The sequence below is a fragment of the Clupea harengus genome, chromosome 11, assembly GCF_900700415.2.
Source record: "Clupea harengus chromosome 11, Ch_v2.0.2, whole genome shotgun sequence".
In the NCBI taxonomy this organism is placed as follows: domain Eukaryota; kingdom Metazoa; phylum Chordata; class Actinopteri; order Clupeiformes; family Clupeidae; genus Clupea; species Clupea harengus.
This window is the reverse complement of record NC_045162.1, coordinates 19197108-19224659: the sequence shown is the minus strand read 5'-3', so window position 1 is coordinate 19224659 and position 27552 is coordinate 19197108. Positions and strand designations below refer to the sequence as shown.

The 27552-nt window shown below is 40.8% G+C and overlaps 2 protein-coding genes across 2 annotated transcripts in view; both read right to left on the bottom strand.

The window, feature by feature from the left end:
- The window catches only part of LOC105897628 (fucolectin-6-like), a 34597-nt gene extending 23723 nt beyond the window's left edge, over positions 1-10874 (bottom strand). The window contains exons 1-3 of the mRNA XM_031575929.2: positions 10636-10874; positions 8388-8455; positions 7055-7224 (exon numbers count right to left, since the gene is read on the bottom strand). Coding sequence (XP_031431789.1) covers positions 7055-7224; positions 8388-8455; positions 10636-10643 — 246 coding nt within the window. The 5' untranslated portion in view covers positions 10644-10874. The remainder of the gene's footprint in view (positions 1-7054; positions 7225-8387; positions 8456-10635) is intronic.
- The window catches only part of LOC116222319 (fucolectin-1-like), a 31049-nt gene that overhangs the window by 2039 nt on the left and 1458 nt on the right, over positions 1-27552 (bottom strand). Inside the window, exons 3-5 of the mRNA XM_031575931.2 lie at positions 26407-26622; positions 6927-7008; positions 6234-6388 (exon numbers count right to left, since the gene is read on the bottom strand). Of these exons, the coding sequence (XP_031431791.1) occupies positions 6234-6388; positions 6927-7008; positions 26407-26622 (453 nt within the window). The remainder of the gene's footprint in view (positions 1-6233; positions 6389-6926; positions 7009-26406; positions 26623-27552) is intronic.

The window sequence follows — 27552 nt, the reverse complement described above, 5'->3', positions numbered from 1 at the left end:
CACCGTTCAAGTCATAGACATATATAGTTGAAGTTAGATCTGCGTTTACTCGAGGGTGATCGCTTTCCGCTTTGACATGACTCGTTTACGAGTTGCTTTCGTGTAGATTCGGTCGATTCCGACTGCACACGTCACTACGGTTGCGTGCCCTTATAAGGAGCTGGCAGGGCGTGTATGTATGCAAATTCAGGAGCACGAGAACGCGCTTTCAATTTAAGAAAACTCTTCCGGGGGATCACAGCCCAGAAAACTTCTGCTGCGTAGGACCACATTTTCAAGCGTGCATGAATTTGGCGGATGTCTTTTGCTTACGTTGTTTTTCCGAAGCCCGTAAGAAACATTTCAGAAGAAACTTCAGAAAATGTTCGAGAATGAGGGCCAATGGGCCTCATTCTCGAACGCAGTTAAGAAGAATTTAAGAGGAATTTAAGAGGAATTTAAGAGGAATTGGATTTAGGACATGTGAAAAGGTGAAGTCCCTCCCCCTTCTCACTGTGGTCCAGGAGGGAAGAAGCACTGGACTCCCCTACCTAAATGGTTGGGTCCGGATTCCCCCACCCCTGTGGAGGGGTCCAATTACCTTTTAATTGGACCCAGGTGGCCTTACTTAAGGTTCACCTCATTGTTTCATGGAGAAGAAGGACAGACTGAACATGCTGGATGGAGCTTGGACCAGGTACTAGACAAAACCTGAATGCTCAGAGGTGTACCTGGTCTAGTATAGGCTTTAGTGTGTTCAGTTTGTGTTTGTATGTTTTGGGGTTTTACAAAAACCCCACTGTAAATAAATATAGCTATTTTTATGGAAGCCACTGTCTCCTGCGTCGTGTGTTCCTGCCTGCAACCCCATTCTACCAGGCTACATCCCACATGGTGAGATGGCCGGCGCGAGCGGTCTTTCACATTTGGTGGCAGCGGTGGGATGGTACGCTGACGGAGATACTGGGGGGAAGCAAGGCAAGGAAACGGCGACCGACACTGGCAGGAGAGGGCCTACCAGCGGCTCAGCTGGAGCTGCAGCAGGAGCTGGAGCAGCAGGTGGAGCCAGAACGGGGTGGCCGACTTGTCCCGCCACTGGGTGGCGAGACTCCAGAAGGGGAGGGAAATGTGAAAAGGTGAAGTCCCTCCCCCTTCTCACTGTGGTCCAGGAGGGAAGAAGCACTGGACTCCCCTACCTAAATGGTTGGGTCCGGATTCCCCCACCCCTGTGGAGGGGTCCAATTACCTTTTAATTGGACCCAGGTGGCCTTACTTAAGGTTCACCTCATTGTTTCATGGAGAAGAAGGACAGACTGAACATGCTGGATGGAGCTTGGACCAGGTACTAGACAAAACCTGAATGCTCAGAGGTGTACCTGGTCTAGTATAGGCTTTAGTGTGTTCAGTTTGTGTTTGTATGTTTTGGGGTTTTACAAAAACCCCACTGTAAATAAATATAGCTATTTTTATGGAAGCCACTGTCTCCTGCGTCGTGTGTTCCTGCCTGCAACCCCATTCTACCAGGCTACATCCCACATGGTGAGATGGCCGGCGCGAGCGGTCTTTCACAGGACAACATTTGGCATTCATGAAAGTTTTCTCATCTGGGATTTGCTCTGAACTTCAGAAGACTTTCCGAACTCGAAATAGCAGTCGTAACTCGGCCAGAGTTTTCTCAAATGCGATTCCTTAAAAAACCACAAGATGGCCCCGTGGGCCATCTTGTGGTTTTTTGGGGAATCGCATTTAAGAAAACTCTCCGTGTTAATGAATTTGTGAGAAATCGTTGGTGATTGCGTTCACATCAACTCTACAGATCCTCGGATTAAAGTATCATTAACAATTACGTTTCACATGTAGGCCTATAGTCATGATTCTACGAGGCACTGTGATGTCATAAAATAAATAAAAGCACTACACCGGAATGCTGCGCTCGTCTAGTGAGCGTCGTTTGGCACTGCCGTCTGTGCAAGTACGGCAATCCAGAATTTTCAAGTAGTTCCACGTTGGTGGAACGAACTGCCTAGCACTACCAGAGCAGGCGCGTCCCTCTCTACCTTTAAGAAGCTTTTGAAGACCCAACTCTTCAGAGAGCACCTCCCTTCCTAACTGGCACTTCGACTAGTGCTTAACTTGCACTTATAGCAGTTACATTCCTGCACTTCGTTTTTATTTCCTATTTCGTTTTTCTATTTCTTATGTAAAGTAGTATTTATTGTTACACTAGGTCTCTATTGCTCGTAGCTTGACTGTTCTATCCCTTGTACGTCGCTTTGGACAAAAGTGTCTGCTAAATGACTAAATGTAATGTACACGAACACTGCAAATGTAAGTGAATAAATAAATAAGCACTAAACTCAATTACGTTGATATAGCTATAGTGGAATAGAATGGACACATCTACATCCTGCAACAGTCCATCTCTGCACCGTTCAAGTCATAGACATATATAGTTGAAGTTAGATCTGCGTTTACTTGAGGGTGATCGCTTTCCGCTTTGACATGACTCGTTTACGAGTTGCTTTCGTGTAGATTCGGTCGATTCCGACTGCTTATAAGGAGCTGGCAGGGCGTGTATGTATGCAAATTCAGGAGCACGAGAACGCGCTTTCAATTTAAGAAAACTCTTCCGGGGGAGCACAGCCCAGAAAACTTCTGCTGCGTAGGACCACATTTTCAAGCGTGCATGAATTTGGCGGATGTCTTTTGCTTACGTTGTTTTTCCGAAGCCCGTAAGAAACATTTCAGAAGAAACTTCAGAAAATGTTCGAGAATGAGGGCCAATGTCCTGTCTGAAGTGGTTGATTATGTTTTTTGGCAATTCAATTGTTTTCAACCAGGTTCCTCATCTGTCATCTACTACCTATATTTGAATCACATGAGATTAGCTTTGCTTGTTTTCTGGACAGCTTTGAACATGAGCTGAAAAGTATACTGTATGTGTTTAGTTAACAGGAAGTAAAATGCCTTTTGATCTTAAACAAGAAATGTACTTAGATTCGTCTTCCATTTTATTTACCGAAAAATCTGATCGAGTGTGGGGTGTTACGACCCTGGCGGGTCTAGGCCCCGCCCCATGAGATTTGCATGCCTGTTCTCTATCTGTCGTTACAACAGGCAATTGGATCCAGGTTTGTGGGTGATTGGCTGGGCTACAAAAGCCCTGCTCAGATGGAAGTCGGGAGAGCGTTGGATTGGTCGTTGGATTTTGGTTATCGTTGGATTTGGATAGTGAATTGGATTTGGGATTGTCGTAGGTTTTGGATTATCGTCGTCGTTTGTTTATATTACCAGTTAATTGACTTTACAGTACATCTTTTGGTTCTCTTCACAACACTGATCTTCACCACACGTTTGCTATAATTATTAGATAACTATACTTGTATATCATTAATAAATATATTATTATTATAATAAAATCCTAAATTCTGCGTGGCCTCCCCTTCTTGTTCCGTGCCTTGAGCTGGTTCGTAACACGTGGGGGCTCGCCGAGATTTTTTCCGGGAATCTGGTAAGACAACTTTTACATCCACTCATTGGGGAATTGTGGTGGTAAAGCTGTATTGATTGTATAGATCGGGATATTGGCCTTTGATACTGACGGGCACAACTGCCGGTGTAGCAGCAAGGGGATTGTAAATTGGGGGAGACGCACGCGGAAATTTGTAAGGTTAAACTTTTGTTGTTTTCGTTGGGTTGCCGTGGAGGAGGAAAGTCATTTTTAAGAGTGACTGCAGCTGTGGGCTCTCGTTGGGAGAGAGACCGACGGTGCATATCAGTTAAATTGGGTACAGGTGTTGGTAACTGGGTGGTGATAGTAGGTGAGTACCTACTGAGCAAACGCAAACCCCTGCGCAGGTTAAGAGCGCTTAACGCTGTTTGTTGTTTTGGCCGGGTTTGTTGTTTTTCGTGGGTGTGTCGGACGCGCTGGAGTTGCTTATCAGCTCAATTGCAGGTGGACACACTGAAGAAATAGCCACTGGAAATAGCGAGGACTGTGTGTTGGAGATAGATCGGGGAAGCTCTAGTCTAGTGGGTTTTTGTGAGGGGGTGGGTTTACACCTGTGCGTGATTTGCTGGTGTACACAATCGCGTCAGGGCGATTCAATTAATTCCGACGATCGGAAAATTTGGGGCCGGTTCAAGATGGGGTGGGTGAGCATGTTAGATTGTGAGCAGCATAAGAAGCTTCTGAAAATGCAGGCGGAATTGGAGAACGGGAGGCAGCTGGGAAAAAATATGGAAGCTGAGTGGGACGCATTGGAGAGAGAGGAAGATCGTCTATTTGACATTGTAAAACTGAGATTTAGGCAAAGAAAGGTCGAACAGGATTATCTGTTGCAAAAAGAGCAGTTAAGATTAGTTGCCCAAGGCAAGGTGACGGAGGACGATCTCATTCGTTGGGAGAGATCGGTAAGGGAAATCGTGATGAGGGTGTGTCTGAGGTAAAGGCCGTACAGAGGGATCTGTCTGAAATGAAGATTGTGAATGAGAAATTAACTGTGGAAAACCAAGAGCTGCGTGCTCGAATTGCAGAAGCATGTGAGAAGTTGTCAGCCAGGGAGCAGGAAGCAAAAAGTCGTGAGAATAAATTGCAACTTCAGCTCGACCGGGCATGGCGCTTGAACAATTCTTTGACGGCACAGATGGACGGGAAAAAAACGGAGGTGGGGGAACAACAGGAAAGGATTAAGGCAATACAGGAAGAGAAAGCAAGTGTCTCTGAGCGGTTCCAACAACTGCAGATAGATCATGAGGCTGAATTGAAGGAAAGGGACAAAACTCTGTGTGAACTAAATGAGTTGGTGAATATGACTGGACAAGAAACCATTAGCCTCAATGAGAAAGTAAGAATCTTAGAAGATGACAAATGGTTATTGCAGGAAAAGCTGGAAAATGCCCAAGAGATGGCTGACAAAGTAAAGAATGAGAATGAGTGTATGGTGACTGTACTCCTCAAAAATTCAGAGAGAGTTAAGGAGTTGACTCAAATGGTGAGTGTAGTACAGGCACACAATTCCCATCTAATGACACAGCTAACAGAGAATAAAGAGGAAAAAGGCAAGACACGCTTAGTGAGCTGTGCGTCTGGAGAAGATCAGGTACAGCATGAGCTGGAACATAAAAAGGAACTCTTTCAATCTCAGATGAATGAAAAAGAAGGGGAATCGGGGAAAATAATTGAGCAACATAGGGAAAAGCTAGTGGAACTCCAGGATCAGCCGTGCCAACAGGAGCAGCATCTCCAGCAGAATGCACAGGAGCTCGAGCAGCTTTGCAAGGATGCTCAGCAGAGCTCTCTCATGGACATGGAGTTGGCAGACTATGACCGCCTTGTAAAAGAGCTTAACATCCAGATATCAGAGAAAGACACTCAGATTGAGGATCTGAAAAAGCAGCTACTGACCCAGAAAAATAAAGTTCTGGAGGGCGAGGCCCAGTATTTATTTGAGAATGGCCTGACTAAACTGGTCCACAGTGGTTTTACACCTCATAGGAAAGAGGTCCATTTGGCAGGGACTAATGCGTTGTCCCACGCTCCAGATGTGGGGATAAGTTGTGTGGTGTTATTGCTTGCCTGCTTAACTATTTTATCTCCTCTCCGGTCTCCTCCCCTGTCCCTCTTAGACTGCTTTTCCAGGCCCGCCGGGATTGCTGAGGGGAAAATAGGTTGTGTGACTGGTGAGCTGGATGAATGGTGAGCATGTGAGTGAAAAGGTGAATAGGTGAATAGGTGAATAGGTGAATAGGTGAGCTGGATGAATGGTGAGCATGTGAGTGAATAGGTGAATAGGTGAATAGGTGAATAGGTGAATAGGATGGTTTAGGTAAATGGGGGTTTTGGATGGTGCAGAATCCCACTTAGGTGGGCTTCTGTCTTAAGGGGGGGGATGTTACGACCCTGGCGGGTCTAGGCCCCGCCCCATGAGATTTGCATGCCTGTTCTCTATCTGTCGTTACAACAGGCATTTGGATCCAGGTGTGTGGGTGATTGGCTGGGCTACAAAGGCATACAGCAGGCATACAACAGGCATGCAAATCTCATGGGGCGGGGCCTAGACCCGCCAGGGTCGTAACAGGGGATACTGAAAAATAATGTCTATATTTTACATTAAGGTTTTCAGTCTGTTGACAAAGACATGTGCAAAGTTGTTTCAATATTGCTACATTTTTACACGCTTTTATTCTAAATGAAATACAATGTTTCATGTTTGTTGTGATATGTGTGCTATATTTACAAGGACAATGCTTACCATTTGGTGCTGGATAGCCATACACCTCCACCTCACAAAGTGTCAAAATCTTGTCGTTTCCAGGCAAAAAAACATTAACATAGCGGCCCTCCATCCCTGTATCCCAGCTGAAGATGAGGGTTCTCCCAGCTGGGATAGAGGATATAGCCTCTGCCCTGAAAGTAAAGTTAAGAGTTATGGTGTTTTGTGTACACATTTCAAATATTCAGTGTCATTACATGAAAACAATTACCTTGTCTGAGTTTGCCTTATCATGATTAATCACTTTGGCAAGCATGCCAGGACAGAATATCTCTACTTATTTATTTACTTAATTCATTATTTAGTTGATTCATTCCTGAATACAGAGTACTCCTTCCATAACATTGCAACATGTTACAAAATGAACATGTAGTTCGGGTCAAGTGTTTAGGCTACATTGTAAACTGTTGCCTCAGTGAAGCGGTTCTTTTAGACATATTCACTCTACAAACCACCTACTGCAATACAGTGATATCAGGGGAAGGAGGCGGAAGAGTAAACAATATTCATTATCACTTTCTTTTGTCAGTATACGATAAGATAATAAACTGTTTTTACATTTGCAGCTGCTCTTTGAAATTGACTGTGGGCCTATGCATTAGAAATTCTGAAATAACCTTTCAACCCAATGACTTTCAATCAGTTAACAACTAGAGAAAATGAGAATCTTACAGTGGATTGTGATTGCCATTGTCCAGCAGGGAGCTGCCAATACGAATCTCAGCTCCGTTGATGTTGTCAGCGCAGCAGTCTCCTCTGTTGGTGATGACCACTGAAGTAATAGTGTACTGCCTCAGTAGATCAACCCTCCACCAGGGTTTAGTCTGTGCACCAGTATGAGTGCAAGATCCATGATGAAAATGTGAGTCACGATTTCCATCTATGGCATTTTGGGCAAGACTGTGCCCAGCCCAGGGGTTTCCATTCAAGTCTGACTGGGTGGCCTTTCCATACAATGCTAAATTTCTAGCTGTAAAGAAATATTTTTCACATCAATATGACTTGAACAACAACGCGTATCTTATTTAGTTTTCTTTGTTAATATATGTGTAAGAAATTCAGCATTTTGCCATGTTATAATTATTTAAGCATGTTTTTATAAGCAAATTGTACCGATATCATCTTCTCATTAATTTTCATGGTGTGTTTTACTTCAGGGGAATGCTGCAGTGGGCATAACAGTGAGGTTTCTGCATGCCTATTAGGCAGTTAGAGCGCTGCTTTAAATGTGCATTACATGAAATAATAAATACTAGGTATAATTTAACATTGCCCTCTTTTATTATGTGCCATTAATCACTAACAGGATAGATAAGTGACAGAAACAATGAGTCTGATGATTGTTACTGCTGCTGTGCCTGTTGGGTCTGTTTCTATAAGGTCTTGATACCCATTTCTGATTCACTGCCTAGATCCAATTTTTTTTTTACCACCTATTTGCATCTACTTTTAAAACTGACCCATATCCGATTCCTGTGTTTACACTTCCTTAACACATTCGTACAAGTTTGGTTACTGAAACGAAAGTAAACAACCAGCTGGCACAGCAATGGATTCAAACTAATTAATAATCGTCTACAGAGGTCTGCAAAATATTGGTCCTATTTTAAGGCAGAGAAGAAGAGGAGAGCCTTATTGCTTGTGAAAGTAACGTTACACGTCATGACAGGGAATAACCGATCTGTCTATTTCCGATCTGACAGTCGCACTGGCAGGTATTCAATTAATATCTGATTCATTTCCACATGATTGACACCCGAAACGGAACTAAGAATATCTGATTCCATGTGCTTTCTTCCTGTTTATACATAATATATCTTCGGTCTGTGCCACATGTGGGCAAAACATCGGAATTGGGTCCCTTTTCGCAGGCAATATAAACGCAGCCTAAGAGAGACTCAAGACAGCATGACTATCTGGAGAGCTGAAGGGGGAACTTAAACTTGACATGACATTGAGCTTGACAGATCTTAAGGTTCCTCAAACATATATATTTTTTGCAACTTTGCAATAATTTTACTATACCAGTCACACACATTTGATAAAACAATGATTTGTTTGTTATCGTGACAGACAGTGTGATAACCATATCACAGTTTAACAAATAAGCAATCACAGTTTGTCATTGTTTACCTTGAGGTAGCGCCATAACTGTGAATCCTGACACACCAAGGAAGATAATCAGGAAAAGTGTCCCCATTCTGGTTAGAAAAAAATATACATCTTTTAGCAGTCATCGCATGATAAATATTCTCTGGAATGTAAATCAGTCTCTCCCTCTCTTTCTTTCACATACGGTTCAATATCTGATGGCCTCATAATTGAAATCTGTGCCACAGACATGAAGATTGAGTAGCCTAGAATAGGTATTGTCATTCACCACACTAGTTTTACAGCACTCTGTATGTAACAACAGAACTAAACAAAAAGAAAAAACACCAAATAAATTACTATGTTATTAAACTATTATCCATAGGAAAATTATCCCTGGCAAAGTGCTATACTGTGAATACAAAACTCAACAACTATTTACTACACGTAATGTCATGGAAGTGTGGAGAGAATATTTACATTTTACATTTACATTTAGTCATTTAGCAGACGCTTTTGTCCAAAGCGATGTACAAGGGAGAGAACAGTCAAGCTAGGAGCAATAAAACACATGGTGTAACAATAAATACTACTTTACATGAGAATTAGAAAAAAACAACCTAGAAGGGAAAAAGAAGTGCAGGAATGTAACTGCTGAAGTGCAAGTTAAGCGCTAGTGACATAGGCGGAGATCCCGGGGGGGACGTTTCCAACGGGCGGGGCTACCGGCAGCTCCGTGTTTCAGTCAATTAGCCAAGTACACGGTCAGACAGTGAGACTGTTTCCTCCTCTCTCCCACTGACGCAGTCAAGAACATGTAATGAAGGAGTTTTTTCTAAACTCCTTTTACGAAGTTCCAATCGATATGCACAAGTATACATAAGTTTAATAATGGATTGACATGACAACGTGAACGTTTGCTGATAACACAGGCATGCCGGTAATTAACACCGTTACGATAGCTAGCTAGACAGTTAGGACACTGTCCTGTCAGGGGCAGGTTAATGCTAGTTAACAAAGGTACATCTCAGTGCCTCTCCAGATTAGTTAAATTAACTGAAGGTAAATTAATGTAATCTTTCCCTGCGGTGCATGAACAATGCTGGTATTGGATATATTTATCTGCAATCGTGATGACTGTGAGATGAGGCTTCTCCCTCTTGTATTGTGTAATCTGTAAATTCTCGCCTCAAATGTAAGCTTGTTATCCACCATGTCTAGTTTTAAATGTTATGCATATCCCTCCATTGCAGTATTAAGGCCCTTTTGATGGCTTCTAGACGAAATCAGGTTCTTTTGTCTCCAAAAGTTTTCTAGAGCCTCTTGGGATATCGTTTTGACACTGATAGCTGCCATTGTAAACTCTAGTCAGCTCTGATAACGTGTCCGAGTTAGGAACAGTAAATATTGGTGGCGGGGCTTATTGATAGGTCAAATTGAACTGTTTTAGAACTTATTTTGAGCATCAAGCTCCCTTGAACTTTGGACACTATTTGTCTGTGAGTAGATATTTTGTGTTAGTACATTTAATGCCATTTAGAGGATTTAAAAATGACTTTGAATTTCTGTTTGTAAATGTTATTGAGAATTCGGTATTTAGCAGCTAAGTGATGCTAGCTCTCGTGAAAGCAACTTTTTCATGTCCCCCCCCCCCCCCCCCCCCCCCCGGAATTACTCTCCAAAATGTTACCATGTATTGTCCCCCCCTACAATGAAATGGGATCTCCGCCCCTGGCTAGTGAGGTGCCAGTTAGGAAGGGAGGTGCTCTCTGAGTTGGGTCTTCAAAAGCTTCTTGAAGGTAGAGAGGGACGCCCCTGCTCTGGTAGTACTAGGCAGTTCGTTCCACCAACGTGGAACTACAAATGAGAATAGTCTGGATTGCCATGCTTGCACAGACGGCAGTGCCAAACGACGCTCACTAGACGAGCGCAGCGTCCTGGGTGTAACATTTGCCCTTACAAAGCTGGGTTTTTTCAAAGTGCTCTCTCTCTCTCTCTCTCTCTTTTTCTCACTCACACACACACACACACACACACACAAACAAACAGACACACACACACAAACACATCAAACACACACACACACAAATACGCACACACTGAGATTGATGACTGATTTGTCCAGGTAAAACTCCTATAATAACTATAAATAAGCACTTAGAACTGTCTACTTCAGTATGTTGTTGTCGTTGTTTATTTCGTTTTTACTCTGGAGAGCCTTGTACATTAAAATGGAATTAAAACATAGATTGTCTCTGCATGGACATAATGGAAGTCATTTCCCTCCTACCTTGACATGGTCTGCTTCTTTTAATAGGTGTGAGAGATTTGTGTTTCCATGAAGAAGTGTTGAAGTGTCTTATGGCTTAGAAGCTTTCAGACTTATATTTAAACCCGTCAGCCAGTTGTTATCCATTAACAACTCCTTCTTAATTGAGGAAATTCTTTAAAATGCGGTCATCAAAAACAGGAAGCAAACAGTTAATGAAAGCAATAATAGTATCCAAGTTCTACCATGCTCAAGGACCACAACAACAGTTTGACCTTTTATCTATTTTGATCAGATAAACACAAAGGGTACAATAAGGAAATAATTGTATTCAGTGGTTCAAAAGCCACAATACACACATACAGACACACACAAAAACAACCAGACACACACACATTCAAACATTCACCACAAATACCACAAAGATTTTTAGATTTTACAGTGTATATGATCATGCAAATTGTGTAAAAATAGGTGGGGTTTTTTTGCTGGCAGTTTATTCGTAACAACACCTGAATTTGCTCTGTGGACTTGCAGTAACATCAAATATGTGACAAAAATGATGGAAAGTGAACAACATTTACTATCACGTCTTCTTTTACCATGGTGTGTGTGTGTTATGTTAGTACTTCTGATAATAAAAACCTACTGCTCACACATATGTAACTCTTTAGGGTGTTCTGTGATCCCCTCAATCCCTGCTGGAGAGGGTCCATGGGTTAACGTGGTCGTTCCGGGACGCTCAGAGTACCTAACACATGAAATAAATTAGCATCAATAGGAAAATGATCCCTGACAAAATGCTATACTGTGAATACCAAACTCAACAATGAATCACTACAATGTGATTTCATATGAAAATATGGAGAGAATATTCAAAGCTGGGATTTTCAAAGTTCTCTCTCTCTCTTTCTTTCTCTCAGACACACACACACATACACAAACAGACACACACACACACACACACACACGGACAAACACACACGCTTCCACACACTGAGCTCGATGACTGATTTTTCGAGGTAAAACTCCTATAATAATTAAGCAATAAGGTACTCGAGGCAGTACTGTATCGTCAATAATGTACTGTTCAAGGGTGTTGTTAGGCCCGACGCGATGCGGAGGGCCGGCAAACCCTTGCACAGTACATTATTGACGATACAGTACTGCCTCGAGTACCTTATTGCTTTTATAATACGGTTGCCAGCAACATTATAAATAGTAACTAAATAGTAAGCTGCCTTTCAGCACGAAATAGTTGTAATAGCCACCAAACGTTGTGTATCGCATTTCAGTAGCCTAGACTCTAGAGAAAATAGTCCCCGAATGTGTGGCTGTTGCTATGCAACAGACAAACAGCATTGGGAACATCACGTTTGTTAGCCTATACTCTCCTGAGCAAGCTAAAGTGGTAATAGCTAGCGAGCTGTTTACGGTCACAACCCACAGAAAGTTCAAAATGCCCGGGATATGTTGTGCTGATGGATGCGACAACAGTCGCCAGAGAAATCCTAGATATACAATTGATACAATCGTGAATAATTGCTGTGTCTTATTAGAGCTAAACTCCCCTGAGCGAGCTAGAGTGCTAATAACTAGCGAGCTGTTTAGCCCTTTGGGATTTGGCTACAACTCGTTAGCCCATATTGGCACTCTTGATTGCTCAAGAACGGTTAGCTTTGATAAGATCCAGGATACATGTCCTGTGATCTCATACATTAGGGTGACCAGATTTGAGTTTGTGGAAAAGAGGACACTTCGTCGCGGGGGGGGGGGCGTGGCGTGGCAGGGGGCGTGGCGGAGGGGGGGGGGGGGGTAGTGTATAGCATGCCGCACCATGACCATGTCAATGCATACAAATGTCACAAATGAAATGACAAAAGTAACACAAATGACTATATGTACATCTATTTATTGAACTTTAACAAAACTGCAAAGTGCAAATGTAAAACAAATCTTTTTTGTGGCATTTAGTCCAGCGCTTCTTTAATGTGTCTTGTCCATATATTGAAGCAATAATGATAACAAATAAAAAATTCTAAATAATAAATACTTTATATAGCCACATATTAAAAAAAGGAAATTAAGACACTTTTCAGTCCTCCTCATATATTAAAGCAATAATGATAACAAATACAAAATTCTAAATAATAAATAATACATTCTTTATATGGCCACATATTAAAATAAGAAAATGAAGACACTTTTCAGTCCTCCTCATGTGGTTGGGCATATTTCTCTGAAGACTGAATCTTTCCCAAGAGTCGGCGATTACCTATCAAATAGGTATGAAAGTCCTTGCAGGTCATGTGTTTGAAATTGTACTGGGTGCACAGAATCCCCTTCAGCACTTGAGATTTTTTGAGCTGTCACCGAATCTGGGAAAATCTTTCTTAGCAAATCAGATGTGCAGTCCATTGATCTGTAGCTGTTGTGATGCTTTATTGTATGAAAAGCAAGGGTACCCTTCTGCAGCCGTAACAGAAGTGTCTGTTTTACTCACATAAAAGTCTGTCACTTTACTCGATGAGCTCTCTCCTCTTGCTGCAGTTTTGTGTTTTGCAGAGTGCACGTGAGCTTCCAAATCGCTGCCACCTTTATTTGCCACTGACACGTAAGTGCCTGCTCTGCATGTCATGCACTCAGCTTCGGAAGCATCACGGCCGAGGCGAAAACATGGGTATTTTTTTTTGGAGTTCGTCCGTGAACTTACGTTTCGGCATGGCTGCAGATGTCATGTGCTGTAAACAATGCAACTAGTGGAGGAGGCGGCAAGGTGCTCAGTGTTGCCAGATTGGAAATGGTGAAGTATCGTACCAAAGGCTCAAAATGGTCGTATTTGGAGGATAATTATCGTGTATCTGGCAACACTGAGATCGGTCGACCAATGACTGTTCTCTCTACAGTCAGTGCTCGCGCAAGAAGGTGGAACGTAAGGGAGATACCATTTCCAAAACTTGTAAGGGCATAATAACTAGTTTGTGAAAGACCCAGAGAAACACAAATATCCGACGAAGCAAAATCCCGGACGTTTTTGAAATCCCTGCCGGACGCATTTTTTAGGTCTCGAAAAGAGGACATGTCCGGGGAAAAGAGGACGTCTGGTCACCCTATCATACATATTGTTTTTGTCTCCAAATGCCATATCTTGGTGTCGTTCACCCATCCTGCAACTGCATATTGAAAGGCATCTCTACTCTTGAAATCTCCGGTTTATGGGGATGGATTATGTACAAGATAAATGTAAATGTCGGGAAAAGAAAGTTGGGGCAGATGCTTTGCAAAAACACAGAGGAATTGCTAATCGCTAACGGCTAGTAGCATGCTAACCTTTGATAGGTGGCTAATACACCTCGCAAATCCTCTTAGACGTATTTTTCAGGTACAATAATGGGGGTTGTATATTGTACAGTGTCTATTTCTCGGTAACTTTCTAAAAATCTAAGCAAAAAAAAGTAAAACTTAAAACTTTTAGGTACAAATACTATGATGTACGGAGATTTGGTCCGCCATTTTTTTTCTAACTAAGGTAGTATATTTTGAGTGCGCACTGATATGGAACGCTCAGGTAAATGTAAACAGCTGTACAGTACATTATGGCTCAATACAGTACACCCCGTGACCTCCTTTCAACCAATCAGAATGCTTGATTTCATCTACATGTATTATAACTATAAATAAACACTTAGAACTGTCTACTTCAGAACATATTTCAGTTGTTGTTCAACGTTGTTGATTTTGTTTTTGCATTACTATGGAGTACTTTGTACATTGAAATGGAATTAAAAAACATAAATTGTCTCAGCATGGATATAAAAGACATGGTCTGCTTCTGTTGGAGATTTGTTTTCCTCTGGAGAAGTATTGACGTGTCATATGGCTTACACGCCTTCTGACCTATGTAACCCCATCAGCCAGTAATTATTAATTAACAAGTCCTTCTTAATTGTGGAAATTCTAGTCCACTATCTATAGTGCTTGTAAATATGGTTGTCAAAAACAGGAAGCATGTAGTGAATAAAAGAGATAATAGTAGCTGTTCGGCCATGCTTAAGGACCTCAACAACAATTTGACCTTGTATCTAGCTAACCCGTTAGCTATTTTGATCAGATAAACACGAAGGGTACAATAAGGAAAGATTTTTATTTCAGAGGTCCAAAAGCCCCAATACACACACACACACACACACACACACAATTTAATAAGGATATCCTGGAAACACAACAATGATTGTAAGATCTTTTTAAATGGGCTTTTAATATGGATGCTACTTCATTGAGGGGTCTGATGTTAAACCCCGTCAGTCAGTTGTTATCCATTAACAACTTCTTAATTGAGGAAATTCTTTAAAATGCGGTCATCAAAAACAGGAAGCAAACAGTTAATGAAAACAATAATAGTAGCCAAGTTCTGCCATGCTCAAGGACCACAACAACAGTTTGACCTTTTATCTATTTTGATCAGATAAACACAAAGGGTACAATAAGGAAATCATTTTATTCAGTGGTTCAAAAGCCACAATACACACATACAGACACAGACACAGACACAGACACAGACACAGACACAGACACAGACACAGACACAGACACAGACACAGACACACACACACACGCACGCACATTCAAACATTCACAGCAAATATCAGGAAGATTTTTAGATTTTACAGTGTCTACGATCATGCAAATTGTGTAAGAATAGGAGTTTTTTTTTTGCTGGCAGTTTATTCTTAAACTTCACTTTGTAACAACACCTGAATTTGCTCTGTACAATATGTGACTGTGAAATAATCCAAAACAAAAATGATGGAAAGTGAGCAACATTTACTATCACGTCTTCCTTTACCATGGTGTGTGTGTGTTATGGTAGTACTTCTGACAATAATAACCTATTGCTCACACATTCCTTTACCATGGTGTGTCTGTGTGTTATGTTAGTACTTCTGACAATAATAACCTATTGCTCACAAGTATGTAACTCTTTCAAGTGTTCTGTGATCCCCTCAATCCCTGCTGTAGAGGGTCCCTGGGTTAACGTGGTCGTTCCAGGACGCTCAGAGTACCTAACACCAGGGATGGATTAACGAACGGGCCTACCGGGCCCAGGCCCAGGGGCCCATGAGCTCAGGGGGCCCCTAAGCCAGAGCCTCTGCGTGAAGTCGCTGTTATGTATCTCTTATTTGTGGTTGAAAAAGGTGTATTTTGTTCATTTGCTAATGGCTTTAATTGAGTATACCTGTGCTGTTATAGAAAATGTGCATGTGCGCCAGGGGCGTAACTATAGACAATGCAGCCAGCGTGGAAGGTTCGTAGGCAGAGCAGACCCTGCATTCTATATTTTTCCAAACATTTGAATGTTAAAGTGTCGCTAGTTTACTGCGACAGCGATCAAGGATAATTTATATTTGGATCAGTAAAGATCCCTTATGCTATATATTCCCTTAAAATGGCAAACTTGTCTCTGTCATGGTTTTCATAATTTTTAGGGGGAAATCGTCAGTAGCAATCTATAACACAATTATATGCTTATCGTGCATACACTATAGAAACTATTAAAAAAACGATTCAATTAAATGGATAATCTCTTATTTAATTTGTTTTTTTTTTGTCATACACAGATATGCAATGATGATTGCTGGGTAATATGTATCTTGTTCGCCAATGTCAAGTCTCTATTTGATCATGTGATGAGACGATACGATATAGCTCGTTTTGGCGCAGAATCTGAACGTCAAGACCTACAAGCTGACTGAGCACAGTACGGTACACTTGCCGAACGATGCCTTTCAAACATAAAAGTGGTAATGCATGATTGCTCTTTCAATGGACAGGATAGCCAGCCCATTCAGCCTCTCCTGCCCCATGCTGCTCAGGTAGGTCTTAATCAGTTTCAATTAGGAAAAGAATCACTCGGCTGTTGCCCTGTCACATGTAATGTCAGAAACAATAGCAGGGCAGTGCACCGAAGGTGGATGTTACGGAGTAAACTTGGACCTGTTTACTTTCCCAATACAATAGCCAAAGTATCTAATTCAACCGTTAAATCCAACACATTGTTGGTCAAATATATATATATACGCCTAATGGTGTTTGTGTGTGCGTGCGTGTTTTGCAAGCGCACAATTCTTTTTCTCGCGAAGGGGGGAGGGGGGGGCCTTTAACATGTCCAGGCCCAGGGGCCCGTGGTTTCTTAATCCGTCCATGCCTAACACATGAAATAAATTACTATGTTATTAAACTAAATAGCATCCATAGGAAAATGATCCCTGACAAAGTGCTATACTGTGAATACCAAACTCAACAATGAATCACTACATGTGATTTCATATGAAAATATGGAGAGAATATTCAAAGCTGGGATTCTTCAAAGTTCTCTCTCTATCTCTCTTTCTTTCTCTCAGACACACACATACACAAACACACACACACACACACACTCAGACAAACACACACGCTTGCACACACTGAGCTCGATGACTGATTTTTCCAGGGAAACTCCTATAATAACTATAAATAAACACTTAGAACCGTCTACTTCAGAACATATTTCAGTTGTTGTTCAACGTTGTTGATTTTGTTTTTGCATTACTATGGAGTACTTTGTACATTAAAATGGAATTAAAAACATAAATTGTCTCAGCATGGACATAATAGACATGGTCTGCTTCTTTTCTTAGTTGTTGGAGATTTGTTTTCCTCTGGAGAAGTATTGACGTGTCATATGGCTTAGCCGCCTTCTGACCTATGTAACCCCATCAGCCAGTAATTATCTATTAACAAGTCCTTCTTAATTGTGGAAATTCTAGGCCACTATCTAGAGTGCTTGTAAATATGGGTGTCAAAAACAGGAAGCATGTAGTGAATAAAATAGATAATAGTAGCAAAGTTCTGCCATGCTTAAGGACCTCAACAACAATTTGACCTTGTATCTAGCTAACCAGTTAGCTATTTTGATCAGATAAACACAAAGGGTACAATAAGGAAAGAATTTTATTTCAGAGGTCCAAAAGCCCCAATACACACACACACACACACACACACACACACACATTCAAACATTCACCGTCATAGTCAGTTAAGAAATATATATATATTCTTGTAAATTTACATATTTATTGTTAATACACATTAACCGTGACATATATACGTGGTGCATGAAACCGAACATTCTTCCAACAAGAGGCAACCTTGAATCTCTGATAGTTATCATTACTCTTTAATTAATCAGCTACCACAGGTGCAAAAAGGAAATAGTGAGTTGATCAAAATGAATTCACCCTAAAGTAAGTCTGACTTTTCATAGATTGTATAATTGAATGGAAAGCAATTGAATAAGGATATCCTGGAAACACAAAAATGATTGTAAGATCCTTTTAAATGTGCTTTTAATATGGATGTTACTCGATTGAGGGGTCTGATGTTAAAACACATGAAAAGCCTATGTGGAGTTACTGGACCCCTCCAAGTGCATTGATATACAGTATGTTCTGACGATATCAAGTAATTGAAACAAAGAAATCCGAAATATAATATCTCTTTCCACAATTTGGGAATTCTTTCCCCTTGTCCTGATGACTTGAAAGTTGATAGTGCTAATAAGACTTAATAGTGCTAATATGTTTAACTGTCAAGTATGTGTCTACTGTTATGTGTGCACTGCCATGTATGTCACCAATGTAATAGCAAGAAGATTGTTCAAACATGCAGTCACACAGTGATCTTCGGTTGTGTCCACAGAAAACCTTCATGATTCAAAATGCCATTATTTCATAGAGCTGCCATAGTTTGTTAGGGAGGAGTTCCACTGCACCTTTCATCCAGTGTTTCATTACATGTCAGATATTCAAAGGAAAAACTGCATAGAAACTCCAAAATATGAATATGACAAAACATTATATGACTGTTTATTGGTTGTATTGGTTTTCATATTAATGTTGGCTAAATTAGTGTATATAATGTTGGCTAAATTAGTGTATATAATGTGTATGTAGACTACACAGCATGGGTTTGATCTGATGAGGGAATATTTCTCTGCAGCAAATTTAAAAACGCTCAAACAACAAACATGAAAAGATAATGTACGTATCTCGTCAGATTATCAAAATATGTCCTCCCTGTTTCTCACAATGTTACTCTTAGAGAAAAAGCAACAGAGTCTGATGGGTGATCCAAATTGAGTTTTATGACTCATCCATAATGCCATAGATTCCCACGGATACCTCGGCTCCTGCACACACACTGCTTATCATGACACCTCATAGTGGGGAGTTGATCTGTTGAGGAAATACAGAGTGGACTGAATGGAGCTGAGTTTAGTGTTGGTTACCACCCAATTTAAAAAATGTTGCCGGGTGCATTATATTGCAAATTGTGTATAAATATGTTTGTGAGGTGGAGGTGCATGGATCACCACTAGACTAAAGCCCAGTGATGTTGCAACAGATAACACAATCATCCACTGCAGACCTAGAAAACAGTCATTAGATCACTGAATTGTCTGAAATCCATAATGTAATAATCGCTGAATAATCATATAAAGTGTGTAAGATGTAAAGGCTTGCCTTAAATCATTCAAATTGTAAAATTAGTTTCACTGTAAATGACTGAAATTGAAAATAATACTGTAGGTGTAGATGTATGTATAAAGAAATGTCCCATTTCTTTTCCTGTGTGTTAAATACACACTGGATACAAAGCAGACGTCACAGATTCACTGACTTATGGGTACTGATCAGATCATGGTCCACCAGTAAACACCCTCCCCTTCACCAGTGCACACCAGAAACACCACTGTGCCAGAAACACTTCAGAGTGAAGAAGAAGCACATAAAGAGACACAAATCAGGCAAAAGTCTGTTTATTCTTTTATTAAAAGGCTTAGGCAGCAGTTTTCCTATCCAAAGATATTCCGAGTTCTGTCATGCTTAAGGACATCAACAACAGTTTGACCTTGTATCTAGCTAACCAGTTAGCTATTTTGATCAGATAAACACAAAGGGTACAATAAGGACATAATTTTATTTCAGAGGTCCAAAAGCCCCAATACACACACACATACACACACACACACACACACACACACACACACACACACACACACACACACACACACACACACAGACACAGACACACCTTCTGACATTCGGAAATGTAGTCAGGAAGATTTCTATATTTTGCAGTGTCCATGATATTGCAAATTGTTTAAAAATAGGTGTTTTTATTTGCTTGCAGCTTATGCTTAAACACCACCTGAATTTGCTCTGTGCGCAGTTACATCTTATATGTGACTGTGAAATAATCCAAAACCAAAATGAAGGAAAGTGAACCACATTTACTAACACGTTCTCCTTTACCATGGGTTGTCTGCTATGTTAGTACTTCTGACAATAATAACCTATTGCTCACAAGTATGTAACTCTTTCAGGTGTTCTGTGATCCCCTCAACCCCTGCTGGGGAGGGTCCCTGGGTTAACGTGGTTGTTCCAAGACGCTCAGAGCATGACTTTACTTTCCAGATGTGGCTGAATACTGCTCTGTTGGTTTGGCCTACTTCTCTACAACATCACAGATAAAAGCAAGGGTGGGACATTTTTTAGTGAAGCAAACCCACCGCCACCACCTTTTAAAACACACCTTTTGATATTTCTTATTTACCTTTTCTTTTCTAATTAAGGGCAGAGATTGTATAAGGAAAACATAGGAATATAGGAAATCATTGCATGAATGTCAATGTCAAATGATAAACACATACAAATAAAAAACATAGAGCCAAACAGATTTTAGTTCAGAAAACAAGACCTGTACAAGAAAGCAGAAAGTCCAGGATAGGAATTAAACTAAGGAACAACACTCTTGAACAATCAGAACTACCTAAACCTAGGGACACAAACATGGGAGCTAATAGTCCGGAGCTTGACGAAGGAGTAGGAAGATATGTCCATACACGACGAGACCAGACAACAAGTGAAGGGAGTGAGGAGACTAAATAGTGTGGTGGAGGGAGTGACAGGTGTTCATGATTAGGTAATCAGGGGACTGGGAATGAGACTGAGGCAGGTGAGTTGAATCAGGAGGGAACGTGGCAGAAGTAGAGTTCAGCGCTGGCGTGACAGTTTCTCAAATATTACTCTTCGTGAAAAAGAGTCTGATGGGAGATCCATATTTACTTTTATGACACATCTATAGTATCATAGATGGTAACCGTGGCTCCCAAGGATACCTCGGCTCCTGCACACACACTGCTTATCATGACCCCCTGAGGTGAGGAGTTGATCTGCTGAGGAAATACAGAGGGGACTCTGTGGTCATCACCAACAGTGGAGACAGCTGCTCAGAGAAACTGAATGGAGCTGAGTTTAGGGTTGACAACTCTCTCAAATAAGGTAGGAGACATTAACCCGGTGTAGGTGGTGTGTTAGGTTACCACCCAATTTGACATTTTTTGCGGGATGCATGATATTGCAAATTGTGTAAAGATAGGTTTGTGAGGTGGAGGTGCATGGATCACCACTAGACTAAAGCCCAGTGATGTTGCAACAGATAACACAAATCATCCACTGCAGACCTCGAAGACAGTCATTGGATCACTGCATTGTTTAAAAAATATATGATATAATTATCATATAAAGGGTTTATTTATTTATTAATTTATTTTTTAACATAAAAACACAATGAGACAAATTTCTACAAACATGTACGAGAACAGCAACAAACAGTTGACAGAACACAACAGGGGATGGGGGAAGGGTGCAAGGATGACACCTTAAGACAGCAGACTATTACATAGACATGACATTAAGCAGAAATAAGTTAGTGACTATGAAACATGAAACAGCAGAGAAGCTGCGCGCTCCATGGTCAGCAATTCTTTATAGTCCCTCAGCCATGATTCCTTAGTGAAGCTGGCTGGTTTGCGTTCCTTCCAATTTAGGAGGATGAGTCTCTTTGTGGCCAAACAGCCCAATGTCCAGCGCTGAACAGCAGTCCTTCCAACAACATTGTCCGGCTTAAGGCCCAGTAGGCATATGTTGGGACCAACAAAAATGCTATTACCTCCGACCAGAGTGTTTTTACAGCTGGGCATTCCCAAAGCAGGTGTAATAATGTACCTCGCTTGCCACATTCATGCCAGCATAGATCTTGGTGTTTTTTGTCCATCTTGGATTGTGTGACAGGGGTGATGTATGCCCTATTAAGAATTTTGAATTGTATAATCCTTACAGACCACACAGATGATAGATTTGCTTTTTTGAGGCGTTGGTCTACTTCCGGACATGAAGCAGGCGTGGCTCCCTCTTTACATTTCTTACTAATAACCGATGGTAATTGAGCAAAGACCATATTGATTTTTGAGTTGTTGGAATGGAAGGGTTTGGTCTCTATATATCTGTCCAACTGTAATTATACCCGCCCTCTGCCAGATATTAGGGTACGTCCTCCTGCAGAGAGGTTTACCCCAAATAGGGCAAGATGGTAGAGAGAGCCCCTCAATGCTGAGTCTCCTGTGCAGTTGCTTTACAATAAAGCATGAAAACTGAATAATGATGTTATTCATCCAGGACTCCAAAGCCTCCCATTGATCTTGGGATAATTCATTTGTTGTACGCAATTCTGGGCTTTTTATTATTCCAAAGGAACTGAGTAAAGAGGGATTTGATATCTTTAAACCATTTTGGTGGGACGTTAAGAGGAATAGAGGAGATAATATGGGAGAGCCTTGGGAGAACATTCATTTTCAAGGTTTCTGCTCTACCCCATAGAGAAAGTGGTATGGCCATCCATCTATTGATGTCCTCTTTAATGGACTGGAAAATGCCAGGGCCGTTAAGGCTGAAGATTTTCGTAATAGGAGAGACAATGTTAGTTCCTAAATATTTCATTCCATTTGTTTTCCACATAAAGGGAGTATCCATCAGATCATGCTTAAATGTGTTTGAGTTAAGTGGGATTGCCTCACTTTTGTTCCAATTTATCTTATACCCTGAAAAGCTACCAAATAAGTTAATTAAATTAAGAACTGCGGGTATAGAGATAGCTGGCTTGCTCAGGGTAAGAAGGATATCGTCAGCACACATATTTAATTTTAAATCATGTCCATGAATATTTACTCCGTGTATGTCGCCATTAGAGCGAATTGCACATGCTAATGGTTCTAAAGCCATAATAGTAGGGGACTGACCGGACAACCCTGCCTCACACCTCAGTTTAAGGGGAAAGGTTTTGAAATGAATCCATTAGTTCTGACATATAAAGGGTTTATGATGTAAAGGCTTAAATCATTCAAATCGTAAAATTTGTGTCACTCTAAATGACTGAAATGAAAAAAGAATAAAATAATGTAGGCCGTATGTGTAATCAAATGTCCCATTCCTGTTCCTGTTTGTTAAATACACACTGGATACAAAACAGACATCACAGATTCACTGACTGATGGGTACTGATCAGATCATGGTCCACCAGTAAAAACCATTCCCTTCATCAGTGCACACCGGGAACACCACTGTGCCAGAAACATGTGGGGGTTATTTTTGTAATGCCTATAAAAGTAAACAAACGCCAGTTTCCAGATTTCTTGTCAGCGTTTGAAAATCAACACACAGGCAAGGGTTAACATTTCAGAGCAAGAAGCACAGAAAGGGACACAACTCAGCAAAAGTCTGTTTAGTCTTTTAATAAAAGAATTAGGCAGCAGTTTTCCAATCCAAAGATATTAAACCACACAGCAAAGAACTTTCACACAAAAGGTTTAACCAAAAACAAATCAGCACTTCACAAGATTCCTGCAAACCAAAACAAAAATCTCATCAGCACTCAAACTAAGACTCTCAGAGGATAATATAAGAGACTGAAGATTCCTACAAACTTACAATTGAAGACACATTAGGAACTCAAGTCACACTCTGTGACATGGACACAGGTATTTAATGCTAACCGCAGACTAAAATTGTTAGCCAGCTTAAATACACACTCCGCTACTGGTTTGTTTACAGGTGATACAAGGGATGTGGGCCACAGGTGGATTTCTAGAAGCTAGGGAACTGAAAACTGCTCTTTGGCACTGTCTGGTGGCCCCACCAGATGTGAGGTAAACTTTACTGAAGAGAGAGTCACTATTCAGACGACTCGTCATCCCAAAGGCAGGCCTGAAACTACTAGTTAGTAGAATCCAAGAAGTACAGTGCAGCTGGCAACGAAAGGTGCAGTATGACACCTTAGGTAAAGGTTAGGTAAAAGTTCACTTCAATCAAAAACTCGGGTCCCTGACAAATTTAAATGTATAATGTCTACCTCCACTTGAAGTGAGCGTCCTAGAGGTATTGCAACCACAACTGTCCTACATTTATCATTCACACTAGAAACATTGCTGCAGTGGCGTGACACAGTGAATATACTGATCTCTGTTCTCTTGTAAAACATTTTGTCATTGATTTCAGTGTTGAATTAAATCAACAGTGTGCATCAATTTAGGTATGTTTTTATAGGTAACTAGAACTGTTATCATCTTCAAATTCATTTTAAGGTAGGCTCATATGGTGATGAGAAGGACAGATACACACACCCGTCGTTCCAGATTCCAATCCAGGCTGTGAACTAGTTCTGTGATTCGATCAGACCACCCAAAGAAAATGTAAGAAAAGCTTTCACAGCATGACATGCCAACTATATCACCAAAAGAAATTAGTTATGCTAGGTTAGGTAGTTGCTAGTTTTCGACCAACCTTTTACAACCCATGGCAAACTGGTTTAAACTGGTGGCAACTCCAACATTCTATCCATGCAATATTAGTGCAATTGCACTCATTGTTAAAAATGGTTGATTTGTTCCAACAGCTAATCATATTTAAATATGATCTCTGTTACGTGTACCAGTAATTTTGTATTTCCAGTAATATGAACAGATTACATTTTTATAAATGGAAGTGTTGCGCATGACATATTCAGTACAACAATACATTTGCTGTATTTTGAGAGTAGTTCATGCTATCCATCGCTGTTTAAGATATCCATCCTATGCGCTGTTTCCCTAGGCTTTAGTCCAGCGGTGATCCATATACCTCCACTTCACAGAGTATAAGATAGTCTGCACGTCCAGGAATCACCACGGTAACATAGCGTCCCTCCATCCCATAACACTCAAAGGTCTCGGAAAACCCAGCAGGAATAGAGGAGATTACGGCACACCTAAAAAGGATATAGTCTAAAATAACTCACACAAATAAAGGGTCCTTGAGCATAAACTATACCAACTATACCATAGAGTAACACATGGCATAGTGTGCAGTTATTAGAAGAAGAATGCATGCCAAAGTCAACAATACAAAGAACAGCGTGTCAATTCAGAGCTACTTTGGTGTCAACATGGTGTTGGTGTCACATACAGCCAAAAATTGAGATACCAATTTTTACCTGGGGTTGTTGATGCCATTGTTGTTCAAAGAATTTCCAATTCTGATTTCAGCTCCACGAAGTCTAGTGGGACCAGCATCCACCGAGTTGGTAATTATCACAGAGAAGACTTTATATTTTTGGAGCAAATCCACTCTCCACCAAGGGTTGACATGAGCTTTTGTGTGAGTACAGGAACCATGGCCCCATATTCCGTCACGATTCCCATCAATGGCATTGTATGCAAATCCATTGCTATGAAGGTCTGACTGAGTTGCTTTCCCTCTTAAAGCCACATTCTCACCTGCATGGAAACAATGAAAGAACAATGACAAATTAACAACTAGACTAACAATTATGTACACCATGTCCTGTCTGAAGTGGTTGAGTATGTTTTTTGGCAATTAAATTGTTTTCAACCGGGGTTCTCATCTCTCATCTACTGCTCCTATATTTACATTACATCAGATTAATTTAGCTTCTTTTTCGGACAGCTTTGACCATGTGCAGAAAAGTATACTGTATGTGTTTAGTTGACAGGAAGTAAAATGCCTCTTGATCTTAAACAAGACATTTTCTAAGATTCGTCTTCCATTTCATTTACCGAAACATCTGATCAAGTGTGGGGATACTGAAAAAATAATGTCTATATTTTAGATTCATTTGAATAGTTCTAAAGCTTTCAGTCTTGACAAAGACATGTGCAAAGTTGGTTCATTATTGTTATTTTTTTACATGCTTCTATTCTAAATTAAATAAAAACCTAAATATTTCATGTATGTTGTGATACATGTGCTATATTTACAAGGACAATGCTTACCATTTGGTGCTGGATAGCCATACACCTCCACCTCACAAAGTGTCAAATTCTTGTTGTTTCCAGGCAAAAAAACATTAACATAGCGGCCCTCCACCCCTTTATCCCAGCTGAAGGTGAGGGTTCTCCCAGCTGGGATAGAGGATATAACCCCTGCCCTAAAAGTGAAGTCAAAAATGAACATATAGTTTGGAGCAAAGGTTTAGGGTACATTAAGTAGGTCAGGAATGAACTCTGTTTTATCTCAGTAAAAACGGTTCTCGACTTAGACATATTCACTCTACAAACAACCTACTGCAATACAGTGATATCAGGGGAAGGAGGCGGAAGAGTAAACAATATTCATTATCACTTTCTTTTGTCAGTATACGATAAGATAATAAACTGTTTTTACATTTGCAGCTGCTCATTGAAATGGACCGTGGGCTTATGCATTAGACATTCTGAAATAACCTTTCTACCCAGTCACTGTCAATCAGTTAACAACTAGTGCAAATGATAATCTTACAGTCGATTGTGATTGCCATTGTCCAGCAGGGAGCTGCCAATGTGAATCTCAGCTCCGTTGATTCCCTCAGGGGCGTAGTCTCCTCTGTTGGTGATGGCCACTGAAGTAATAGTGTACTGCCTCAGTAGATCAACCCTCCACCAGGGATTAGTCTGTGCATCAGTAGCAGTGCAAGATCCATGATGAAAATTTGGGTCACGATTTCCATCTATGGCATTGTGGGCATCACTGTACCCTGATGAGGGGTTTTCAACCAGGTCTGACTGGGTGGCCCTTCCATACAATGCTAAATTTCTAGCTGTAAAGAAATATTTTTCACATCAATATGACTTGAACAAGAACAGCGTATCCTATTTTCTTTTCTTTGTTAATCTGTGTGAAAAAATGCAGCATTTTGCCATGCAACAATCTGCTATTTGTTGAAGCATGGTTTTATAAGCAACTTGTACTAGTATCATCTTCTAGATCATTTTCATGGTGTATGGTCATGTGAAGGAAATAAACACACTTGTCATTCCAAGTAGCTGCCTAGGGTATGCGCTATGCAGTTCTGTCGTCTGGGTCAGACCACCGCACAAAAGCGTAAACAAAGCTTTCACAGCCCAACATCATTAACTATATCTCCAAAAGACATGAGTTAGCATGCTAGCAGTAATGAGTGTTCCTTGTGCAGTTTGTCCTCTCCTGTCCTCTGTGTAGCTCTGGCAAGCTGTGCCACATCTGATTGCGCAATGAGGTGCACTTGGTAAATCCTATGGCATGGATTTGTTGGGTTTTACTTCAGTGGAATGGGGGAGTGTTGTTTTTCCCATAGGGCCACCCAAGGGCATAATAGTGAGGTTTCTGCATGCCAGTTAGGCAGTTAGATTGCTAGTGTTTGACCAGAACTCCTCACTGCTGCTTTAAATGTGTATTACATAAAATAATAAATGCTAAAAAAGTATAATTTGACATTGTCCTGTTTTTATTATGTGTCATTACTCACTAACAGAATAGATAAGTGACAGAGACAATGAGTCTGATGTTTCACTGCCTAGATCCAATTTTTGACCACCTATTTGCATCTACTTTTAAAACTGACCCATATCCGATTCCTGTGTTTACACTTCCTTAACACTTGAAACAACCCACATGCGTACAAGTTTGGTTACTGAAACGAAAGTAAACAACTGGCTGACACAGCAATGGATGCAAACTAATTAATAATCGTCTTCAGAGATCTGCAAAA